The sequence below is a fragment of the Garra rufa genome, chromosome 10 (assembly GCF_049309525.1).
Source record: "Garra rufa chromosome 10, GarRuf1.0, whole genome shotgun sequence".
Classification (NCBI taxonomy): domain Eukaryota; kingdom Metazoa; phylum Chordata; class Actinopteri; order Cypriniformes; family Cyprinidae; genus Garra; species Garra rufa.
In genome coordinates this window covers 42529389-42554765 of record NC_133370.1, presented here as the reverse complement: position 1 = coordinate 42554765, position 25377 = coordinate 42529389, and the positions used below count along the sequence as shown (strand labels likewise).

Sequence of the window (25377 nt, the reverse complement as noted above, 5' to 3'; positions counted from 1 at the left end):
AAGCCTTGATGTTACATTCTGTGTGCAGTTCACCAGATGATAAGCAGCTATATTTTTTGATTTATTAACAGATATCAACCAATATTAGATTCTTGCATAATCTTGCCATCTGTACAAAGTAAAAAAGGTTATAGTGTATATCACTGGAATAAAATGGTGTATGATTTACTTTGAGACTCACTCAGAAAGAACTAGATAATTTCATGAATAATTATAAAGAAATGCAAAGTAACACAATGGATTTAACATTAAAATGTTTCATTTGCAACTTAGAAAAATGTATTTTTATAGCACAACTGGACAAATAAAAAAAAAAAAAGTCAGTTGTTTAAAGAGCTTTGGCATAATTACACTCCCGGTCAAAAGTTTTTGAACAGTAAGATGTTTAATGTTTTTTAAAGAAAAACCAAGCCTTACCAAGCCTGCATTTATTTTAAAAACAGTAAAATTTTGAAAATATTTTTACTATTTAACATTTCTATTTTAATATATTTTAAAATGTAATTTATTCCTGTGATTTTAAAGCTGAATTTTCAGCATCATTATTCCAGTCACATAATCTTTTAGAAATCATTCTAATATTCTGATTAGCTGCCCAAAAAGTATTATTATTCACTTTATGTTGAAAACAGCTAAGTAGAATTTTTCTGTTACAGAAGCTTTTTATTTCAGATAAATACTGGTCTTTGAATCTTTCTATTAATTAAAGAATCCTGAACTAATTTACACAACTGTTTTAAATATTGTTAATAATAATAATGAAACATGTTTCTTGAACAGCAAATCAGCATATTAGAATTATTTCTAATTTAGAGTCATCTAACAACATTTAGAGTCATCTAACAACAAATGAGCAAACATAATTTTAATGCCTGTTTAATGTGCCAGTGGGAACTGTTTCCTTTACTCATTACTTAAGTTTACTATTGAGGAGCTTCATTTTGTCACATGGCTACCAGCAGATGGCACATTTCTACAGCTGATGTGATGATGTTCAGAAGCAAGCAATTCCTGTGTGGAAACGAGAGCCTAGCTATAATATACTTACAAATAGCATTTACATTCTTTAGTAGCACAGGTATATTTGTAGCAATAGCCAAAAATACATTGTATGGGTCAAAATGATCGATTTTATGCCAAAAATCCTCAGGATATTAAGTACAGATCATGTTCAATGAAGATATTTAGTAAATTTCCTATTCATTAATTTTTGATTAGTAATATGCATTGTTAAAAACGTTATTTGAACAACTTTAAAGACATTTTAGATTAAAATTATTTTATTATTATTATTTTTTTTTATTATTGTGATTTTTTTTTTTTTTTGCACCCTCAGATTTCAGATTTTCAAATAGTTGTTTCTCGACCAAATATTGTCCTATCCTAACAAACCATACACCAACGAAAGAGTAATTATTCAGCTTTCAAGTGATGTAGAAATCTAAATTTAAAGAAATTGTCCAGGGTCACAAATAAGTTAACATTTTACAACAAATTCTCTTTATTGACCTTTTTTTATTGCATGCTTAATAATAATGCCAAATGGCAAAGAATGTCAGCATTAAACAAGACAATTTTCTTTACTGCAATATGCAAAAAGCTTTTTACTTTAAGCTCAACAAAACAATATCCAAATAATTATACTTAAGAAATTTAAAAAACGGTGAACTTAATGAATTGCATTTAATGTATTATAATTTATTTTTGAAAAAAATAAAATAAAAATAATAATAAATAGATACAATTGAATATATATATAAAATCTGTACTAGTGGTTTCTGTCATTATAATACAGGACTGTCACTGTTCTCTTCTGCGCCTCTGGTGGTAGTGCGCGGAATTACACTATTTCGCCTCACAGCTGATTTGCTCGCCATCTTGACATGAACATAAACATTGATGCCCTCTGCTCAATGATCGCACCATCATCCCTAAACACGGAAAATTTGGCAGCACCTTACCGAAACAGCCTTAATACCTCGTCGTTGCGTCGAGAAAGCACGAACTAGATGTTTGGGAAATCATTGCGCACGTAGCTGAACATACATGACAGTATAATGTGGGTCTCCTGAGCACTCGGTTAAGGTAAGATTATTCTCTTTAATACTACGAGGTTTAAAGGTCTTCTCTATTTATCAAACTCATAAAAATACGTTGTTATCCTGTCATAATATTAGATGTTAAACCTCTGTTAGCTCTGCTAGCGAGCTGCCATGGCAACTGATTACATTCGCGTGTTTACAACAACCCTCCTGCTGCTGGCATTAATGCTCTGTTTCCTCTATAAACACTCGGTCTTTTTTTTTTTTAAATGGCCGTGAATTACTTAAAAACGTGTGCTTTTGGATTTCCAATATGGTTAATGTGGTGTTTTGCTTATTATTTAGCAGATAATATTTTATTTAGAATATTTTTTTAGTAAACCAGGTCGAAAATCGAAAAATCTAAAAGTGATGAATTGATATATATAATGACAGACGAACTTTGTGGGAGCTGTTTTAGCATTTGACAATGTTATAGGTGTGTGGTTTGACGCCTACTGACATCTGTCACTTGAGAAGATATTTAGTAAATATTGTGAGTATAGTGTTATTTTTTTCTCTAGGGATGGGAGACCTGGAAGGACCCCCATCTGCAGACTGAGGGAGAGAGTCGTACTGTAGATTACAGTAGAAATGGACCAGGAGTATGAAAGACGCCTGTTAAGGCAAATCAACCACCAGAACGTCCCAGAGGGCCACCTGTCCAAGGTAAGCATAAAACAACCTTAGAAGTCTGTTTATCTTGTAACTGATGGCTATTTGACATTGTTCCCTTTGTGAGAATAAAAATACCCATATTTTTAAACGGATTCCTAACCATATAAACATATTCTTGTCAAGCATGTCAGTGCAAGCAGTTTATTAAAGGATTAGTTCACTCCCCAAACAAAAATGTACAAATAATTTACTCAGCCCCTTTGTCATACGAGATGTTCATGTTTTTCTTTCTTTAGTCGTAATGAAATTGTTGTTCGAGGAAAACATTTCAGGAATTTTCTCCATATGTGACCCTGGACCACAAAACCAGTCATAAGGTTAAATTTTACAAAACTGAAATTTATACATCATATGAAAGCTCAATAAATAAGCTTTCTATTGGTGTATGGTTTGTTAGGATAGGACAATATTTTGGCCGAGATACATCTATTAGAAAATCTGGAATCTGAGGGTGCAAAAAAATCTAAATACTGAGAAAATCACCTTTAAAGTTGTCCAAATTAAGTTCTTAACAATGCATATTACTAATCAAAAATTACATTTTGATATATTTATAGTAGGAATTTTACAAAAAATCTTCATGGAACATGATCTTTACTTAATTTCCTAATGATTTTTGGTATAAAAGAAAAATCTATAATTTTGACCCATGCAATGTATTTTTGGCTATTGCTACAAATATACCCCAGCGACTTAAGACTGGTTTTCTGGTCCAGGGTCACATATAGTGAAGTTTGAACGTTCAAAATGCAGTTTAAATGCAGCTTCAAAGGGCTCTAAAGATCCCAGCCAGAATAAGGGTCTTATCTAACGAAACAATCAGTGATTTTCTTAAATAAATGAATATTTACACACTTTTTAAACTCAAATGCTCGTCTTGTCTAGCTCTGTGATGCACATGCGTACTCTGTGCGCTTCGGTTCAATAGTTAGGGTACGTCGAAAAACTTCCATCTCATTTTCTCCTCTAACTTCAAAATCATCCTACATCGCTGCAGAAGTGCCAACCAAGTGTTTACAAAGTGAACGTGCAAAGAAGGTCAAACGCTCTTTACAAAAAAAGGTAAAACAGTGATGTAGAAAATGAGATGGGATTTTTTCGACATACCCTAACTGTATTGAACTGGACCGGACAGAATTAGACAAGATGAGCATGTGTGGTTAAAAAGTGTATAAATATTAGTGTATTTAAGAAAATAACCGAACACTTCACTAGATAAGACCTTTCTTCCTCGTCTGGGATCATTTAGAGCCCTTTGAAGCTGCATTCAAACTGCATTTTGGACGTTAAAACTCACAGAAAAATTCCTGAAATGTTTTTCTTAGGGCTGTGCAATTAATCGAAATTTAGTTTCGATTTCGGATTCACACGATAATGAAAATACAATAATCGAGATAAAACGATTATTGCTCCCGATTCCTCCCCCTTTGTGCGCTTTCGCTCCATTTCACATGCAAATCAGTAAAATCATGTAACATGACTTGCATAAAATAGGATGTGCTTGATTTATTAATGTTTATTTTTAAAAGCACGAAAGAGAATTTGTGCTGTTCTGTGAATGCATTCAGAGACGGAACAGAACAAGAACAACGTGAACGTTTAGCTTAAGATGCGTACCTAAACGGCCAAATACATGCCAAAATGCAGCGTTTGGTGATTATTCGTGTAAACCTTCATCAGTTATGTCTGAAATTAATGTAAACAGTTGAGAATGAAAATACGTGTGTAACAGTACATTGGATCCGTGCAGCTCTTAATGCGGCAACAAGTAATATTCCTTCTGCAGTCTCAAACAACAAAAGCCAAAGACAAAATCACTAACTGCTCTTAATGGAGGGACTTTTGTAGTTTTTTTAAAAAAACAAAACATGTTTAATTCTTACAGTGAAGACTATTCTGTTTTATTTTACATTCAATTAATTACATAAAATTTACCAAAAAAAAAAAAAAAAATCATTTTTTTTAAAATTGTATTGCTATCTTTAAATTAATCAATCATATAAAGTTCCGCATTCACTCATAATCATGTTAAATACAGTATTGACCAAAATAATCACGATTATGATTTTTGCCGTAATCGAGCAGCCCTAGTTTTTCTTAAAAAACATAATTTCTTTACGACTGAAGAAAGAAAGACATGAACGTCTTGGATGACAAGGGGGTGAGTACATCATCTGTACATTTTTGTTCTGGAAGTGAACTACTCCTTTAACATACAATTTTAATCTAAATGAATAGATTACAATTTCTTATATAACTTATTACCTAATAATTGTAAAATTAAATAAACAGCAACTCATATTGTATGTGATAATAAAACAAGAGTAAATAATAAAAGAAGTTTCATTGTTGGGTTGACTGTGCCTTTAAAGAGGCAGAAATGTGAATGTGTTCCTGTGTGTGCAGTCAGGGTATGCAGCGTGCAGTCCGGTTACTGTGAAATCAGGAGATAGATTCATCCCCACACGTGCCGGCAGCAACTGGAGCATAAACTTCCACTATGCCAATGTGAGTTTCCATTCATCTGAAGTGTTTACACTCATCCTTGTAAAGAAGAATGCTAAATAAAAGCCAGTACATGGGTGTCATTGCACCACTAAAAATCCATTTGATATTTGCATGTTCGTTTGCAGGAGAACTGTTGGTCACCCAATCAGAATCAGCGAGCGAAGGATGCTAGTACAGACACGGGGAAAGGTGGGGTCATTCTGCATCTTGTAAAGGTCCTCTATTTTTCAACTGTTAAATATACACACACAAACACTACCTTTCAAAAGATTTTTTGGGTAAAACTGTTTTTTTTAAGGATGTTTTCATGAATAGAAAGATAAACAGATAAACAACAGTTACTTTTTTTTAACAATATAAAAGCATTTACTGTCACTTAAAATCATTTTGAATATATATACACTACTGTTCAAAAGTTTTAGATGTGAAATATTTTTACAATGTAAAATAATGTTTTCTTTTATTTGAATATATATATATATATATATATATTAAAATGTAATTTATTTTTGTGATGCAAACTGATTTTTCAGCATCATTACTTCAGTCTACAGTGTCACATGATCTTTCAGAAATCAGTCTAATATGCTGATTTGCTGCTCAAGAAACATTTATTATTATCTTTTTACAGGATTGTTTGATGCACAGAAAGTAAAAACAAAAAATGCATCAATCTGAAATAGAAATCTTTTGTAATATTATACACTGCCATTCAAAAGTTTTTGAACATTAAGATTTTGAATGTTTTTTACATTTAAAAAAAAAAAGTTTGTTCTGCTCACCAAGCCTGCATTTATTTGATTCAAAATACAGCAAAACTGTAATATTGTGAAATATTTTTACTATTTACAATAACTGCTTTCTATTTGAATATATTTTTAAAATGTAATTTATTCCTGTGATCAAAGCTGAATTTTCAGCATCATTACTTTAGTCTTTAGTGTCACATGATCCTTCAGAAACCATTCTAATACACTGCTTTGCTGTTCAAGATTTTTTTTATTATATTATTATTATCAATATTTAAAACTATTTTTTTCTTGTTTTTCAGGATTCTTTGATGAATAGAAAGATTGAAAGATCAGCATTTACTGAAATAAAAGGCTTTTGTAACATTATACACTATCACTATTTTATTTTCTTAAGAATGAAATGATAGAGATTAATACTTTTATTTAGCAAGAATGTTTTAAATTGATCAAAAGTGATGATAAAGACATTTATAATGTTACAAAAGATTTCTATTTCAGATAAATGCTGTTCTTTTGAACTTTCTATTCATCAAAGAAACCTGAAAAAATTCTACGCCGCTTTTTTAACGTAATAATCATATTAATTTTTTGAGCAGCAAATCAGAATATTAGAATGATTTCTGAAAGATCATGTGACTGGAGTAATTATGCTAAAAATTCAACTTTGAAATCACAGGAATTAATTACATTTTAAGATATATTCAAACAGAAAAAGTTAAATAGTAAAAATATTTCAAAATTTAAAAAACATTAATAATCTTACCGTTCAAAAACATTTGACTGGTAGTGTTTTTATGGAAAGAAATTAAAGAAAAATACTTTTATTTAGCAAAATGCTGTTTTTTTAAACTTGTGAATCTGTCTATCTATCTACAAATAAATAAATTAATTAATAAATAAGCTGTTTGAGGAAAAAGGAGCAAAAGGAATGCCTTGGAAATCTGAAATTGCTGTTTCCTGTTGGCACACTAAAGCATAAGATAAATATTAAAATTAAAAATATAACAAAACAAAAAAAGCATGGTGTTTTACAGATGCTGTGGCGTATGCTGCACTGCTAAGGAATGAGCTGTTGGGAGCAGGAATTGAAACCGTGCCTGATCCTCACACAGATGACCGTCGACACACCATCCTCACACAGGACACACACAGCCTCTTCAGGGTGAGCCCACTCAACACACTGTAACCTTTACATGACAGATCCATGTGAGATTCACTGTCATGTAAAAAAATACACTATCATTGTTATTGTTTTTCCCCCAAAAAATTAAAATGTTTTCTGTTTAATTTCACAGCTTTTTTGTTTTTGTTTTTCTGAGCGAAAAATAAATATCCTGCATTTTTCACTAACTTACAAAAGACATCAACTAAAATGTCATTCAGTGTAACAACCTAGTCAGGCATATTTACAACAAAAATCAATTTATGACATTAAAAGACGAATTACTTTCACCCCAAAAACTTGAATATTTAAAATATTTGCCACTATCACTATCCTATTTGTCAGTAAGATTTTTTTACTCATTTAAAACACAATAAAATTTCATATGCTCCCTTATTCTTTTATATATTTTAATATGTACAAGTCAGAATTAGCATGTTGTTTTAATTTGTACATGAATATTGTGTTACACTGAATGACAACCAAATTGTGACATTTTATTCTCCAAAAACTAGACACTTTACTTACATTTGATGTGCTTTCTATGCACATAAAATCACTTTTGTAAATTTCTTTTGACATTTTAATGTCTTTGACCCTATTATATTGTATTAAACTCTTGTTTTTCTTGTGTCTCTCAGTACACCATCCACACAAAGAGAGTGCCTTTTGACAATGAAATCTCCCCCTATTCCCTCTCTCCTCTCAGTAACAAAAGGTATTGATTGTCTGTTATCTCTGTGTTAATTCAAAATAGAATTAATAATTTGTTAATTCATTGTGTGCACTGCAAAACATCTTTATCGTAAAACATGACAAATGTACTTTAGAAGATTTTCAAAACATGACAAATCAAATTAAGCTTATTTTTCTTATCCTTTTGGCAAATTGTTTCTATAAGATTTAGATATTTTGATTATAAAAGACAAAAATACAGAGCCCTGCACATGACATGTGAAGAAAAACATTTTGTGGCAAAAAAACACAAATTTGTTCCCAAGATATGGTGTTGATTAAAGTAAATTAAAACAAAGGAACAAAATAGTACAACAGGAACATGATTTAACTGAAATAAGGAAAACAATTAATTGAAACCTGGACACAAAGTAGTCCTAAGAAGAAAAAAAAATTGTTTATGGCCATAATATTTATTTAATCCTACATGTTGTGTGTGGGGCTCCATACAAAACTGCTTATGATTTTTTTTTATTGCTATTTTTCTGTTATAGCACATAAAAACAATGTTTTTTGTACATTATTGGTTTTATCTAATTTTTTAAAATTGTATTTTATTTATTTTTTGCAGTCACAAACTATTGCGTTCACCCCGAAAGCCAGCTCGCAAGATTTCCAAGATCCCGTTCAAGGTTCTTGATGCCCCAGAGTTGCAGGACGACTTTTACCTCAACCTGGTACGCCTTGTTTACAAATATTTTTATGCATATTTACAATTTTATAAATATTAAATAATATTGTATCACTCTGACAGTACATTATTAGTCATTAGTTAACTTTAACTGAAGTATGTCACAGTTGATCGATAACTATCTAGTATTTCAGATATGCAATAGTTCACCATGCAATAAGATAATAATACTTATTTTAGATTTAAAATTCCAATAATAGATGCATATGAATATGCTATAATATGCATTCCTTTATACAAAAGATGGTAACATTTGCAGTACACTGATTTAATTGAAAATGTCTGTGAACAGGTGGACTGGTCAGCTGGAAATCTCTTGAGTGTTGGTTTGGGGGCTTGTGTTTATCTGTGGAGTGCCTGTACCAGTCAGGTATGAGACTAACTGCAAGAAGAAACAGCTACAGATGTGATCTAATGTGTTTGTCGGTAATGAGCAATTCATTTTACACAGGTGACACGGTTGTGTGACTTATCAGTGGATGGTGACTCTGTTACATCAGTGTGTTGGAATGAGAGGGTCAGCACAAACCTCTTATTATAAAAAGATTTCTCACTTATGATTGTATTTGTGCTTGTTCAGGATAATATTTTCTTCCTTGTCGCTATATCAGGGAAGTTTAGTGGCTGTAGGGACCCATAAGGGATTTGTCCAGATTTGGGACGCAGCTGGAGGGAGGAAGCTGACCAGCTTAGAGGGACATTCCGCACGCGTAGGTTTGTGTCTCACAGAAATCACTCACTTGAAATGTTTGCTGGTTTGAATCATCAAGAGCAAATAACGGTTTTATTCTCTCCTTCTCTCCCAGGAGCACTTGCGTGGAATGGAGAGCAGCTGTCGTCAGGTAGCCGGGACAGAGTGATTCTGCAGAGGGACGTGAGGACACCTCCTCCTGTGGAGAGACGCCTCCAGGGCCACAGGCAGGAAGTGTGTGGCCTCAAGTGGTCACCTGACCACCAGCACCTTGCCTCTGGAGGGAACGATAACAAGGTTAGTGCCATGTGAACGGGATCATCTAATTAGCAGAACAAATGAACAAGCCCTTTCATGCAAGACTTGACTAAGCTGGCTGAGAACATGGTCTGTGTGAGTTGCTTTACTCCTTGAAAAAACAAACATTTAAAACAAAATTAAGTGCTGTCAATTGATAAAAAACAACAACTAATTAATCACACATTTTTGTCTGAAATTAATCCCACCTAACATTAGAGGATTTGTTCACTTCCAAAACAAAAATTTACAGATAATGTACTCACCCCCATGTCTTTCTTTCTTCACTTATAAAGAAATTATGTTTTTTAAGGAAACATTTCAGGATACATTATAATGGATATGTATGGTCCCCCCAAGTTTGAACTTCCAAAATGCAGTTTAAATGCAGCGTCAAAGGGCTCTAAACAATCCCAGCTGAGGAAAAAGGGTCTTCTCTTGCGAAACAATCTGTTATTTTCTAAACAAATTGACAGTTTGCATACTTTTTAACCTCAAAATGCTCGTCTTGTCTCGTCTCTGCAATGTGCATGCGTAGTCTGTATGATCCAGGTCAATACAGTTAGGGTATGTCGAAAAACTCCCATCTCGTTTTCTTCCCCAACTTTAAAATCATCCTACATTGCTGCAAAGTCAGTAAAAGCCTCCTTTTGCCATGTGTTTTTGTAAAAAAAAATCCATATTTAAAACGTAAGAATCACTGTAATCTAGCTAGCTGCTTTGGGAAGGGACGTGGCAGCCGTCTAAGCTGTTCGCCAATTGAAATGCAGTGGGACTGCTAACCAATCACAACACATTCCGTTTTTTGGGAAGCGGACCTTCATCAATCCCGGAACTAAACGAGCCATTTGTGCCAGGCTGGGGAGAAAGCTATTGTAATAATGTAAATTATGTGAAAAATAATGCATTTTCAAACCACCAAGCATGAGAGCATGTTCTAGTGCACCCCCAAAACAAAATAAAGACTTTGTAAAAGAGCATAATAGGACCCCTTTAAATGAGGGCACAAATGCCAGTAATTTGACTCATTAGGATACATTAGTAAAACACGTTGCATGATTTATTTTAATACTCTCCTCCCATAAATTTTGCATCTGAAAGGGAAACACCTACAAATTCAATAAGATCGGGTGCAAAACAACCCATGCCTTTTCATTGTTAATTCTTCACTTGTGTGTCTTTAGTAAATCCTGACAGTACTATTTTGCAAGCTGTTAGTAAAACTGGCTCTTAGAATATTGATTTCAGTTTTGTTTATAAGACAAATTTTCCAGCATGAGTGCAAAACAAATTGCAAAAATAATTTCATTTTGTTCTGAATAGCACAGACACAATAGACACAAAACTAACTGGTGTTTTATTTCGTCTCCTGTTGTTAGTTACTGGTGTGGAACAGCTCCAGTCTGCTCCCCGTGCAGCAGTACAGCGATCATCTGGCCGCTGTCAAGGCCATCGCCTGGTCTCCTCACCAGCACGGCCTGCTGGCCTCCGGAGGGGGAACGGCCGACCGATGCCTTCGCTTCTGGAACACTCTGACCGGACAGGCGTTACAGAGTACTGACACCGGCTCACAGGTCTGCAACCTGGCCTGGTCCAAACACGCCAACGAGCTGGTAAGACAAGCACCTACAATCACAGTCCCCCCAAAAAATGCTTTTCCCCTCATAATGGCTTTAACCATTGATGTCCACTAGGTCAGCACACATGGCTACTCCCAGAACCAGATCCTGGTGTGGAAATACCCATCACTCACCCAGGTGGCCAAACTCACAGGACATTCATACCGAGTGCTCTACTTAGTAAGTGTTTTTTTTTTTTTTTCAGAAATACTGTAGATATGCAGTTTATACAGTTGAGGTAAAAAAAAAAGTTTACATACAATAAAATGTTAATTATTTTACCAACATAAAATGGATTATACGAAATGTATGCTATTTTTTTATTTAGTACTGACCGGAATAAGACATTTCACATAAAAGATGCTTACATATAGTCCACAAGAGAAAATAATAGTTGCATTTATAAAAAAAAATTATTTTTTATTTAGTGACTTTTGTTCATGGGTCCCTTGTTTGTCCTGAACAGTTAAACTGCTGGCTGTTCTTCAGAAAAGTCCTTCAGGTCCCACAAATTCTTTGGTTTTTCTGCAGTTTTGTCTATTTAAACCCTGTCCATTATTTCACACTGAGGACAACTGATGGACTCATATGCAACTATTACAGAAGGTTCAAATGCTCACTGATGCTTCAGAAGGAAAGACAATGCATTTAGAGCCTGGGGTGTAAACTTTTGAACAGAATGGAGATGTGTATATTTTTCTTATTTTGCCTAAATATCAAATATCATCATTTTCATATAGTACTGTCCTTCAGAAGCTACAGAAGATGTTTCCCACAAGACAAAATAAGTTACATTGACCCTGATCTTCAAATTAAAAAATGTTCACCCAAAATAATCTCCATGTTTTACATAAGTATTATGGAAAGTAAGGCCAACTCAACATTATACCTTAAATCAAGGTGGGAAAAAGAATTAAATGTAGAAATCCTACCAGATGTATGGTTTGATATGTGTGAAATTCAACATTCCTCCACAAGCTCGCAACAATTGAGAGTATTTAATTGGAAGAATTTAGTACGATTCTTTATTACACCTAAAATCAGCAGTAAAGCTTCTTCTACACCCCAACAATGTTGGAGACAATGTGGCTGCTTAGAAGCACACCATACACATATTTTTTGGAGATGTGAAAAACTGAAGCCATTTTGGAAAAATGTGCATTTAACCCTAACAAAGGTGCTTGGATATGAGATACCATTTTCATGCACTGTCTTGTACTTGGGTCATATCTCACTGGTTACACTACAGGAGGATCGATACCTGGTAAAAACACTCCTTACAGCAGCAAGGAAAACCATAACCAGAAGCTGGTATAAGCCTGATTCACCTAAACAGCAACAATGGCTTGATGTAATTCAGGAAATGAGGACGTTGGAACATATGACTGGTGTGATACGTTTGAAAGTGGACTTGTATGCCAAAAGATGGCAAAAATGGAATCTTTACTTTGACAAAGCATAAGGGCTCTGGCTCTCAGATTGTACTCGCCAAAGTTTTAGGCATATATGTCAACTGTGCCTTTTCTTTTATACCCAATTGTCTTCCTTTTTATATGCACCATGTTTTTTATTTGAATTTTTTTTTCTACAGTATTCTCACCACAGGCTCTGTATTTTTTATTTTTATTTTTTGGTTTGTTTTAGTTATCTGCTTGTTATTGAAATGGAATGTCATATCTGACTCAAATTAGCCTTTTCTGATATTTGGAAAATTGCATTTGATTGTAAGCAGTTGTGACATACTAAAAATGCAATAAAAATTAAAGTGAGAAAAAAAAAAAAATGTTCACCCTCCGGCTTAATACATTGTTTCCTTCTGAAGCATCAGTGAGTGTTTGAACCTTCTGTAATAGTTGCATATCAGTTGTCCTCAGTGTGAAAAGATGGATCTCAAAATCATACAGTCATTGTTGGAAAGGCTTCAAATACACAAAAATGCTGAAAAACCAACAAATTTGTTGGACCTGAAGGATTTTTCTGAAGAACAGCAAGCAGATTAACTGTTCAGGACAAACACAGGAACTCATGAAAAACTGATTCAGGTAACAACACAGTATGAAGAAACAAGGGGATGTAAACTTTTGAACAGGGTCATTTCTAAACTTATTTTCTCTTGTAAACTATATGTAAATATCTTTCATGTGAAATATCTTATTCAGGTCAGTACTAAACTAAAACAAACATGTATCTTGTATAATCCCTCTTAATTTGGCAAAATAATTCACCTTGCAGAATCTGCTAAATGTTAATGTAAACTTTAGAGCTCAATTGAACATCCAGTGACTTCAACACAGTTATTATAGTTTCTAAATAATATTGAGTTTGATATTTTAGGGGAGTACAAATACAGAGTCCCACAACTCAAACAAAATAGCTCAGAATAGTTTCGAGAGACACTGGATGCTATAAACTGCCATTATTATCATCCATAAGGCACGGTTCTCTCTGGATCAGATTTTTAATTAAGTACAAATGACCGGCGAAGACAAAGAGTAATCAAATCTTCCATGTGTAATTTAATAACGTGATCCTGTGCTAGTTCAGACACACATGAGAAGTGAGCGTATGTTGAGGATGTGTCTGGTTGTGTACAGGCGGTGTCTCCAGATGGCGAGGCCATCGTAACAGGAGCGGGAGACGAGACGCTAAGGTTCTGGAATGTCTTCAGCAAAACACGCTGCACCAAGGTCAGATTGAACTCAGTTGATACATTTGGATCGTCCTGCATCTCACCGTTACCTGTTTCACATTATTTGTCTTCTGTCTCCAGGAATCTAAATCAGTGTTGAACCTGTTCACCAGGATACGGTAATTCACAGCCGGAGAGAGCAATCCATCCAATCACGTGATCGAATGAAAACCTTGAACTCACTCTTCTATGTCCTTGCATCAACTCTAGCCCCTTTGACAGAGAGAGACCCCAGCACTTCCTTCACTCTCACTTTTTTTTACTCTGTTTTATCCCGAAAAAATTGAGTGAGGGCTTGTTGTTTATGTTTAGGATTCAGTCCGTTCTTCTTCTTATTGTATATTGTGGATGTCCAAACAGATGTGCTATTGTATAAGTAGAAGTATTAATAGAGAAATGAACCTATATGACCTATATTGTCATTATCATGACTGTCAGCCATGAGGTTAAAATGAAATGGCTTGTTATGAAAATTTCAATATTTTATATGTGTATCAAAACAGATCATGGAATCTGTGAGAAATAAATACACTTAACACTAATCCTGTCACTCTTCATGACAAACAGACAAAAAGATGTATTTATTGTATGTCTAGCAATGTACACTTTAAAAATCTTTGGGGTAAGTTGTTCATTTTTTAATCAGTTAGTACTTTTTATTCATCAAGGATGCATTCAATTGATCAAATGTGACAGTAAAGATTATATAATGTTACAAAATATTTCTAATTTTAAATAAATGCTGTTCTTGTATACTTAGTATTCACTATTCCACAAAAATATGAAGCAAGACAGCTGTTTTTTAAGATTGATGACAACAGAATGATTTCTGAAGGATCATGTGTCACTGATGCTAAAATTTCAGCTTTGCATTTTGAGATATATTCAAAAAAGAAAACATATAAAAAAAATGTTGTTTTACTGTATTTTGATCAAATAAATGCAACTTTGGTGCGCTTATGAAAAAACAAAAAAATCTTTAAAAAAGCCAAACTTTTTAACTTTTTGTATTGTAAATGAGATATATTTAAGTTTAAAAATGTTTGCTTCACTGAAAACTGAAAAAGCACACGATACAGCTTGCAAAAATCTCCAGAGCTTTCCACAGAACTGGAAAATCCACAATTTTATGTATAAGGCTTGCATAACCCCAGAACCTTGCATAATCTAACTAACATTTAGCAAGATTTGTCCTAAAACAAATGTGACCCTGGATCTCAAAACCAGTCTAAGGGACCGTTTTTTGAAATTGAGATTTATACATCATATGACAGCTGAACAAATAAGCTTTCCATTAATGTATGGTTTGTTGGTATTTGAAAACTACTGACAACTGTTTGAAAATCTGGAATCTGAGGGTGCAAAAAAATCTAAATATTGAGAAAACTACCTTTAAAGTTGTCCAAATGAAGTTCTTAGCCATGCATATTACTAATCAAAAATTAAGTTTTGATATATTTACGATAGGAAATGTACAAAATGTCTTAATGGAGCATGATCTTAATTTCCTAATGATTTTTGGCATAAAAGAAAAATCAATAATTTTGACCCATGCGATGTATTTTTGGCTAGTGCTACAAATATACCTGGTTTTGTGGTCCAGGGTCACAAATAAGAAAAAAAATATTCAAGTCATGACCTAATGTATTTAGTTTGAAGGGTGTTTTGATTGTTTTAATAGAAAAATGACAAAAAAGATCTTTATATGTGGTGAAATCACTGCTGGTGTAGTGTTAACAGAAGATGTGACAGCATTACAAAAATCTAAATCATTCAGATTGCTTTTTCACTCATAACGCTTGATTGTATTCAAAACAGTGCACTGTATCTTTTGACCCCCACAATACTAAAGCAATGATGACTCAGAATCCAGAGTGTGTTTAGTAGTTTGCTGCATACTCTGTACCTTGAAGTCCTCGACTCAACAAAGCAAACTCTTTCACAATGTCCCTCATGCGTCGCTTACTCACTTGTTCCCTGCATAAACAGTTGAAAAGAAGAAACATATGCTTATTAAGTGCAGAGTGCCAAGCTGGTGTTCCAGTGTTAATGTTAATGTTGTACCTGAGGATCTGCTGGCAGAAGTGTTCTTTGTGCTCAGTGGTGAGATGTGAGCTGGGGAAGCCAGGGGGCAGAAGAGCCTCTCTAAGCCACAGAGACAGCATGCTGGGACAGTTACGACTCACTGAAAACAAGACCTCTGCGAGGTGCTCTGCCAGACTGCGTGGAGATTGACCCCCAATAGCCTGCATTCACAGTGAAAATTGACAATGGTATTTTATGACTACATAAGAAGTAAATGTTCATCAAACACTCCCATTAGTAATTTTACACACAATTCAAATTACAAATAAAACACTAATGAAATACACAAACTATGGGATTTCTGCCTCAATTCTGAGCGGGCAAAGTGCAGTTTTTGTGAAGAAAATGTCCGTATCGCAAAGAAGAAATAATTTTGAGCGGACGAAAATCAATTTTGCGTTTAAAATAAGTTTTTGGATGTGTGCAGATCTTCTCTTTTGCGTGTGTAACGTTTCACTCGCTTGCTCCCCTGATGCCCGCCCTCAGTGCTCTCTAAATGTTGATTGCTGACGGCTCGCTTGATCAACACAGAGAGCCGTACTCTCTGTATAGCTCTGGATCAACACAACCCAGTGTTACAATGTGCCATAATTCTAGCCAATCAGAGACGAGGCTGCTGAATTCTGATTGGCTGTCTTTACAACCAATCACAAGATCAGGGTGATGGCAAGGAGACACTCCAACCTGAAAGAGTTGGAGCTCATCGCTAAAGATGAATGGGCAAAAATACCAGTGGAGACATGCAAAAAGCTGGTCAGCAATTATATTATAGGAAGCGTTTGATTGCTGTCATAGCCAATAAAGGCATTTCTATTGATTATTGAGAAGGGTATGAATAATTTTGGACATGCCACTTTTTGTTCAAATGTAAATAAAAGATGAGTAATATTTTTTTTCCAAAATGATGCCTCTTGTACATCGTCTTATTATCTTCTGGGAGACGTTTGTGTCATTTCTTATATAAAAAAACAAAAAAACTTGCTGGTTGAATAAACGTAACATTAAGTCAGAATTTGCCAGGGGTATGAATAATTTTGGGTTTGACTGTATATCTATGGCGGGATTTTAGTACCATGTTAAAAAAAATCTAAGATTACAAGATTAATGTAATATTTTTAGAATAAAGTCTAAATTACTATAATAAAGTCAAAATATTATGAGAATTAAGATGAAATTATGAGAATAAAGTCTAAATTACAAGAATAAAGTCGAAATATTTCAAGAATAAATTCAAAATGTTTCGAGAATAAAGTCGAAATTCCGAGAATTAAATCGTAGCAATTAAAGTTTGAATATTTTGAGAGTATAGCCTGTCATTCCTCACATGTATTAATTAAAAACAACAATTAAACATTCTAAAGGTTGAAGTGGACTCCAACTTGTTAACGTAAGTTTTACTGTTGTCTTTTCTGATGTATATAAATGACTATCCACAGTGTTTTATTCACAGTATAATACAGTAAATGATTGGAAAGATACTTAACATCTTCCATTCATTATTCGTAGCGTGTCAGTCAACCAGTAATTGCAATAATTTTGTGCTTTGCTGCTTAATATAACAGCTTTCAAATTCTGTCAGTTTTATTATGAAATACAAATGATGCATTTTCATCTTTATTTCAAGTTTATAGCACAATATAAATGTGAAGGAACATCAGAAGGAATGAAAAAAAAACAGTATAGCCTACTTTAATGAAACAAATGTCTCACTGTAATAGAAAAGATTTACACTTTTATTTATTTAATGACTCACTGATAAAGTTCACTTGTTGCCACCTACTAGTGTAACAGTGTAAATTGTAGAAAGCGTGACTGAGAAATCCCAACCACTGATGCACAGAGAGTCCGTCTGAAGCCACTGATTTCTATACATGACTGAACTGATGATGGAAACAATAAATGTGGAAATATCTGACCTCCAGTAGGGTCTGTAGGAGCAGTTTGCCATCCTCCTGCAGCACCTCCCTCACAGCAGGAATATCCTCACAATGACAGATCAGCTCCGTCTGTGCAGGAACATCCAGAGAGCTCAGTCAAATCTCTGAATGGAGTATACAATCCTCAAAAAGGTTCAGGGTGACCACTATTACAAGTATAACTGGTACAGAAAGAGTTTATTCCGGTACAAGCTCTGTATGTTCAACTACAGCTGTCCTAAAGATGAGCCGCTTCTTGGAACATATTCAAAGTTTTGTACTTACAAAGAGCAGACAAGTTGCTTTCAGTGTTGGTGTTTCAGGAAATTTGAATGACAAGATTCCTTAATAGACATAGACAGTTAATTAATGGATCAATAAATGAATGCTGTGGCTGTTAATACGCTTGCTGATGTGATGCTTACCACAGTAGAAAACAGCTTTGATATCAAGACGGTCTGAAAGATAAATGTCGGACTTTCTTCTCAAAACCTTCATACATGAGATAGAATATTAGTAAAAAAATCATAGGAAACAGCTTTACATGATAAAAAAAAAAATTAGAAATGGTAATTTTTTAAACAATGACAATTCACAATATGTAATTTGTGTAAATATATGTAAATTATGTAGATTAGCATCTAAAATCGGCAGATTACTGACCTGAGTGTGAAGATGCAAAAATGATTCCACCACATCTGGATGATCTCTGGAGCCTACAACATTATCATATGGTATCATTTTAATAATATTTTTCAAATGTACAGTACTATTCATTTTTAAGGGTAAAATAAAAAAAAGTTAATTTAATATGCATTTAATGAATATTCTGTCATTGTTTACTCACCTTCATTCTAAACCTACAGTTGAGGTCGAAAGTTTGCATACACCTTGCAGAATCTGCAAAATGTTGATTATTTTACCAAAATAAGAGGGATCATACAAAATGCATGTTAGTTTTTATTTAGTACTGACCTGAATAAGACATTTCACATAAAAGACATTTACATATACTCCATAAGAGAAAATAATAGCTGAATTTATAAAAATGACCCTGTTCAAAAGTTTACATTCACTTGATTCTTAATACTGTGTTATTACCTTAATGATCCACAGCTGTGTTTTTTTGTTTAGTGATAGTTGTTCCTGAGCTACTTTTAAAAAGTCCTTCAGGTCCCACAAATTCTTTGGTTTTTCATCGTTTTTGTATATTTGAACCCTTTCCAACAATGACTGTATGATTTTGAGATCCATCTTTTTACAGAAGGAAAAACAATGCATTAAGACCCAGAGGTGTAAACTTTTGAACATTTGTACATTTGTCTTATTTTGCCTAAATATCATATATTTTTTTATTTATTTAGTGCCCTTCATAGGCTACAGAAGATACTTACATGTTTCCCAGAAAACAAAATAAGTTAAATTTACCCTGATCTTTAAATTGAAAAAGTTTTTACCCCCCAGCTCTTAATGCATTGTTTTTCCTTCTGAAGCATCAGTGAGAGTTTGAACCTTGTGTAATAGTTGTATATGAGTCCCACAGTTGTCCTCAGTGTGAAAAGATGGATCTGAAAATCATACAGTCATTGTTGGAAAGGGTTCAAATACACAAAAATGCTGAAAAACAAAATAATCTTTTTGGACCTTAAGGACTTTTCTGAAGAACAGCGAACAGTTTAATTGTTCAGGACAAACAAGGGACTTATAAACAACTATCACTAAACAACAACAAAAAAACAAACAAACAGCTGTGGATCATTCAGGTAACAACACAGTATTAAGAATCAAGGGGATGTAAACTTTTGAGTCATTTTTATAAATGCAACTATTATTTTCTCTTGCAGACTTTATGTAAGTGAAAGTCTTTTAAGTGAAATATTTTATTCGGGTCAGTACTAGATGAATAAAAATTAACATGCATTTTGTATGATTCCTCTTATTTTGGTGAAAAAATGAACATTTTGCAGATTTTGCAAGGTGTAAGTAACCTTTTAACCTCAACCGTATATGACTTCTCCTGTGAAATGTCTTTTAACTGTTTCTGTCTATACAATGTGCAAAACAACATGGACCCCATTGATTTTCATTGTACAGACAAAAAACACTTTTTCAAAACATGTCTCTTACCGAGCTGAAAAATGGACATGGTGACGTTGGTAATCAGCTCCAACAGAGCAGTGATTGGAGAAAAGAAATCCTTCTCACAGCCAAAAATGTGAACTAACTAGAAGGGAAACATGAAAAGAACAAACAAATGAAATTTATGATACTTGACTTGTCATCAAGCAAATAACTGCATTATGTAAAGTAGACTGTGTCATTACTTGACGTGTGAGGTCTAAAGCCGAGGCTTGTGGGTAAGCGCTGAACATCTGCCCAATGAGCTCACAGAGCTGAGTCACCAGCGGTGCAAAGTCATGGAGAAGGGTCTTCAGTGATTTCTCAAAGACTGCACACACCGCCTGAGATGAGGCGAGAGACAAGTGAATCTTTCATATACAGATGCATCTCAATAAATTTGAAATTTTGTGGAAAAGTTCATTTATTTCGGTAATTCGACTCAAATTGTGAAACGTATGTATTAAATAAATTCAGTGCACACAGACTGAAGTAGTTTAAGTCTTTGGTTATTTTAATTGTGATGATTTGGCTCACATTTAACAAAAGCCCACCAATTCACTATCTCAACAAATTTGATTATTGGGACATGCAAATCAGCAAATCAACTCAAAACACCTCCAAAGTTTTCCTGAGCCTTACAAAATGGTCTCTCAGTTTGGTTCACTAGACCACACAACACTCAAAGTGCTTTACACTGTCAGGGGTATCTCCTCATCCACCACCAGTGTGCAGCATCCACCTGGAATGGGGAAGACTGCTGATCTGACAGTTGTCCAGAAGACAATCATTGACACCCTTCACAAGGAGGGTAAGCCACAAACATTCATTGCCAAAGAAGCTGGCTGTTCACAGAGTGCTGTATCCAAGCATGTTAACAGAAAGTTGAGTGGAAGAGAAAAGTGTGGAAGAAAAAGATGCACAACCAACCGAGAGAACTACAGCCTTGAGAGGCTGGTCAAACTAAAGCGATTCAAGAATTTGGATGAACTTCACAAGGAGTGGACTGAAGCTGGGATCAAGGTATCCAGATGTGTCAAGGACTTTGGCTACAGTTGTCATATTCCTCTTGTTAAGCCACTTCTGAACCACAGACAACGTCAGAGGCATCTTACCTGGGCTAAGGAGAAGAAATTAACTGTTGCCCAGTGGTCCAAAGTCAGATGAGATGAGAGCAAGTTTTGTATTTCATTTGGAAACCAAGGTCCTAGAGTCTGGAGGAGGGGTGGAGAAGCTCATAGCCCAAGTAGCTTGAAGTCCAGTGTTAATTTTCCACAGTCTGTGATGATTTGGGGTGCAATGTCATCTGCTGGTGTTGGTCCACTGTGTTTTTTGAAAACCAAAGTCACTGCACCCATTTATAAAGAAATATTAGAGCTTTTCAAAGATGCTGATTTCATTGTCCAGCAGGATTTGGCACCTGCCCACACTGCCAAAAGCACCAAAAGTTGGTTAAATGACCATGGTGTTGGTGTGCTTGACTGGCCAGCAAACTCACCACACCTGAACCCCATAGAGAATCTATGGGGTATTGTCAAGAGGAAAATGACAAACAAGAGACCAAAAAATGCAGCTGAAGGCCACTGTCAAAGAAACCTGGTCTTCCATACTACCTCAGCAGTGCCACAGACTGATCACCTCCATGCCACACTGAATTGAGGCAGTAATTAAAGCAAAAATTAAAAATTAACACTTTCCAGAAGGCCAACAATTCACTAAAATGTTTTTACTGGTCTTATGAAGTATTCTAATTTGTTAAGATAGTGAATTGGTGAGTTTTTGTTAAATGTGAGCCAAATCATCACAATTAAAAGAACCAAAGACTTAAACTATTTCAGTCTATGTGCATTGAATTTATGTAATACACGAGTTTCACAATTTGAGTTGAATTACTGAAATAAATGAACTTTTTCAACTTTTCCACAACATTCCAATTTATTGAGATGCACCTGTACTCACACAAACACACACGTTCACAAACACTGACCTCGACCACGTCTGATTCATTCAGCCACTTGTTGAGAATGCTCTGGATCAGAGGGAAGGCCTGCTGCAGGACAACCACCACCTGAGAAATGCCCAGAACAGCTGTTAAGTGTTCATTTTACAGGTCTGATTAATGATTAAAACATGCTTGCTAATGACCATTAGCTGATTGGAGTTTGAGACTTGATAGTTGTCATACTGGGTTGTTGCTGTGTGGCTGTGTTTGGCCAGGCCTCATGACCTCCAATCTTTCGCTTTGCTTGTTTAGGTCAAATGTGGAGAAGAGACTGGACAGCAAGCCAAGGATATGGACAATAGGAGGCTTATTAGCAGAGCTGGGCTGCATCGAAGGGTAAAAAAAGTAAAAATGCTGAATAAAAACCAAATCGTTTTAGTTATGAGATAGACATACTTAAAGGAACATTTCGGCCAAAAATGAAAAGTCTGTCATAATTTACTTAACCTCATGTCATTCCAAACCTGTATGACTTTGTCTTCTTCCAGATAACACAACATTTTGAAGAATGTTTTAAATGTTTTTATATTCTCAAATCACAACACATTTCATACAAAATTCAATGGGATCATGTTTGGAATCACAAAGTTTCTAAAAAAACTTATCTAGAACTACATTTCTTGTGTAATACACAAAAAATATTTTTTCTTCAGATTCAACTCTGCTCTGATAGCTATTAAATTCAGCATACAGTGAAATTATTGCTCCTCACCGGCTCATTGGCCAGTTTCTCCAGCTGCTGGATGTGAGGGGTGACCAGAGAGAGCAGCTTTCCCAGAATCTCATCACTGGGCAGGGCTGAGAGCAGGAAGCCCAGCGCCTGCATTATCCACATACACTGAGGGCTCTGTACAGAAGACTTACAGTCAGTCCTACTGTGATATGTTAATTAAGCGTGATAAGCAGTTCATGTTCAGTACATTCATATAAATATAGCTGAATAATATAGAATCAGGTTGTGAATGTATCACTATGCCTTTAGGTTCGGTATCTTTAGGTTCGCAGTCAAAAAATGCCAGTGTGAACGCTAAGCGGAAGTGTAAACACACCCTAAAAATCCCCCAAAATAGAGCATAACCTTACTGTTACTACATCAAGGAAATCAGTGTTATATCATTTCATGAAAAAATGACACTCTTACTGCCCTGGGTCAAAAAAGATCAGGAATAGCCAAGGTGTAACTCTTTTTCAAAAAAATTAGGAGGGTTAAAAGGATAGTTTACCCGAAAATTATAATTCTGTCATTAATCACTCACCCTCATGTCATTCCAAACTCGAAAGAACTTCATTCACCTTCGGACCAATGTTATGAAGCAACAATGAGTTAACAATGTAATTTATGAAGCTACGGGAAAACAAAAATAATGACTTTATTCAACAATCGCTTCTCTTCGGTGTCAGTCTTCAGTTGTTTAACTTGTAAACAAGGCACAGCGCATCTGGGTTCTACGTCAGAACGCCGGCTCCTGTGTCAGTAGCATCGCACGCAGACATTGTGGTACTCTTGTGAACGCGCAATGAAGACTGACATAGAAGTGAAGAAATTGTTGAATAAAGTAATTATTTTTGTTTTCTTTGTGCACAAAAAGTATTCTCGTAGCTTCATAAAAATTAAGGTACAACTAGGGCTGTTCGATTGCGAAATTTTTGGAATTCTGATTCCTGGTTCTAGAATCGATGGGATTCGAATCCAAAAATCAGTTTTTTCGATTCTTTTTTGATTGTTTTTTTGATTGGTGGAACCTAATTTCCCAATGACTGCAGGATTTAAAGGTCGCCTTCTCATTTTGTTGTCATTTTTTACTGCAATCTATCCAAATTAACCTTTTCGTGGAAACGATTCAGTCTTCTAATCACTAATAGTGAGCAAGAGGCAAATCAATGGGTGCTTCTCCAACGGAAGGTGGCATCCTCAAACGAGCTCAGTATGAGCTTTGTTAACCTGAAAACGGCTCTGAATGAGTTTATTCCCCTTGATGGGATCAATTCCAAACTTTGGAATCAACTCTCGATTTCCAATGCCTAGGAAACTAGGAATCAATTATTTTTGGAATCGATTCCCAGCCCTAGTTACAACCACTCAAGTCACATGGACTATTTTAACAATGTTCTTGCTATCTTTCTGGGCCTTAAATGTGTCAGTTGCATTCCTGTCTATGCAGGATCAGAAAGCTCTCAGATTTCATCAAAAATATCTTAATTTGTGTCTTATGGGTTTGGTGCGACAGGAGGGTGTGTAATTAATGACAGAATTTTTATTTTTGTGCGAACTATCCTTTATCCCTTTAAGCATTATTCAGTGTCATCATATTTGTTGCTACTAGTTAAAGTTACATTTGTTGTTACCAACACTAATCAAAGACAAATGGATTTGACTTACTTTATGGATGTCTTTGACAAGCACCGCCTGAGACCAAAAAGACCACAATGAGCTTACCGACATTGGTTTGATACTGTAGTGGTACCTCTAGGTGCAAAAGTTTTTTTAAACCTGTGAGACGGCCATGATGTCATTGGCATGAAGGTGAAGGTCGTGTCGACACTCCCGGCAGATTCTCTTCAAAGCAGAAACACAAGCCACAGACAGATCTGGGTTGGACAGACCATGCAGGACCACAGGCAGGACACTCACCAACATGAGCGAATGATCGGCCAACCACTCGGCCAAAGAGCCTACAAGAAACCATAACAGCAATCAGTAACATCATCTTTCACTACAATATTGTCACAATAGTAAAACTGAACTAACAGTAAACAAAATCCTTTTACAGCCTTGTTATACATTCTGGCTAATCTTAATGTCTACATAAACTAATATATTTTTCAGATTAAAAGTTAGATGAATGCAGCGAGGATTATTCACTGTTAGCTGTGGAATTTAAATAGGATCTATTACAGTGCTGCTTGAAAGTTTGTGTACCCTTTAGAATTTTGGGTCACACTTTATATTAGGTGGCCGTAACTATTATGTAATTACATCAAATAATAAGTACAATATACTTAATGTGGTCATATTGCATTGCAAAACACTATTGCTTCTATTAAGGTGGGATATGGGTAAGGATGGGGACAGGTTTGGTGGTATGGGTAGGTTTAAGGGTAGGTTAGGGTGTAAAGGATGGGTCAACAGTGGTAATAATAATTAATAACAAATGTAATTACATATAGGTTTAAAAAAAAAAGAGATAAGTACAATGTAAACACATGTATGTACACAATAAGTACATCGTAGCAAATTATTAATTTAAATGTAAGTACATAGTAGTTAAGGCCACCTAATGTAAAGTGGGACCGAATTTTCTATATTTCTGCATAAATATGACCCAAAACATCATTAGATTTTCATATAAGTT

General features: G+C 34.8%; 2 protein-coding genes across 2 annotated transcripts in view; one reads left to right on the top strand and one right to left on the bottom strand.

Moving 5' to 3' along the window:
• Nucleotides 1–1866: 1866 nt before the first annotated feature.
• Nucleotides 1867–14445, top strand: fzr1b (fizzy/cell division cycle 20 related 1b). The gene is made up of 15 exons (XM_073848150.1): nt 1867–2085; nt 2606–2750; nt 5166–5267; nt 5393–5456; nt 7054–7181; nt 7823–7899; nt 8488–8593; nt 8900–8977; nt 9059–9124; nt 9219–9321; nt 9414–9595; nt 10975–11208; nt 11290–11394; nt 13809–13901; nt 13985–14445. Exons 2-15 carry the CDS (start codon nt 2676–2678, stop codon nt 14024–14026), a joined length of 1455 nt encoding a protein of 484 aa, XP_073704251.1. The 5' UTR covers nt 1867–2085; nt 2606–2675; the 3' UTR covers nt 14027–14445.
• Nucleotides 14446–14450: 5 nt separating this feature from the next.
• The window catches only part of ipo13a (importin 13a), a 34313-nt gene continuing 23386 nt past the window's right edge, over nt 14451–25377 (bottom strand). The window contains exons 9-21 of the mRNA XM_073848149.1: nt 24516–24697; nt 24405–24431; nt 22737–22871; nt 22208–22348; nt 22010–22090; nt 20229–20366; nt 20032–20128; nt 18568–18620; nt 18330–18396; nt 18190–18248; nt 17905–17994; nt 15968–16149; nt 14451–15880 (exon numbers count right to left, since the gene is read on the bottom strand). Of these exons, the coding sequence (XP_073704250.1) occupies nt 15784–15880; nt 15968–16149; nt 17905–17994; nt 18190–18248; nt 18330–18396; nt 18568–18620; nt 20032–20128; nt 20229–20366; nt 22010–22090; nt 22208–22348; nt 22737–22871; nt 24405–24431; nt 24516–24697 (1349 nt within the window). The 3' untranslated portion in view covers nt 14451–15783. The remainder of the gene's footprint in view (nt 15881–15967; nt 16150–17904; nt 17995–18189; nt 18249–18329; nt 18397–18567; nt 18621–20031; nt 20129–20228; nt 20367–22009; nt 22091–22207; nt 22349–22736; nt 22872–24404; nt 24432–24515; nt 24698–25377) is intronic.

Coding starts and splice junctions, on each gene's coding strand:
- fzr1b (XM_073848150.1), top strand. CDS start 2,676: ATGGACCAGGAGTATGAAAGACGCCTGTTAAGGCAAATCAACCACCAG. Junction 5,457..7,053: donor TAGTACAGACACGGGGAAAG/GTGGGGTCATTC, acceptor GGTGTTTTACAG/ATGCTGTGGCGTATGCTGCA. Junction 8,594..8,899: donor ACGACTTTTACCTCAACCTG/GTACGCCTTGTT, acceptor GTCTGTGAACAG/GTGGACTGGTCAGCTGGAAA.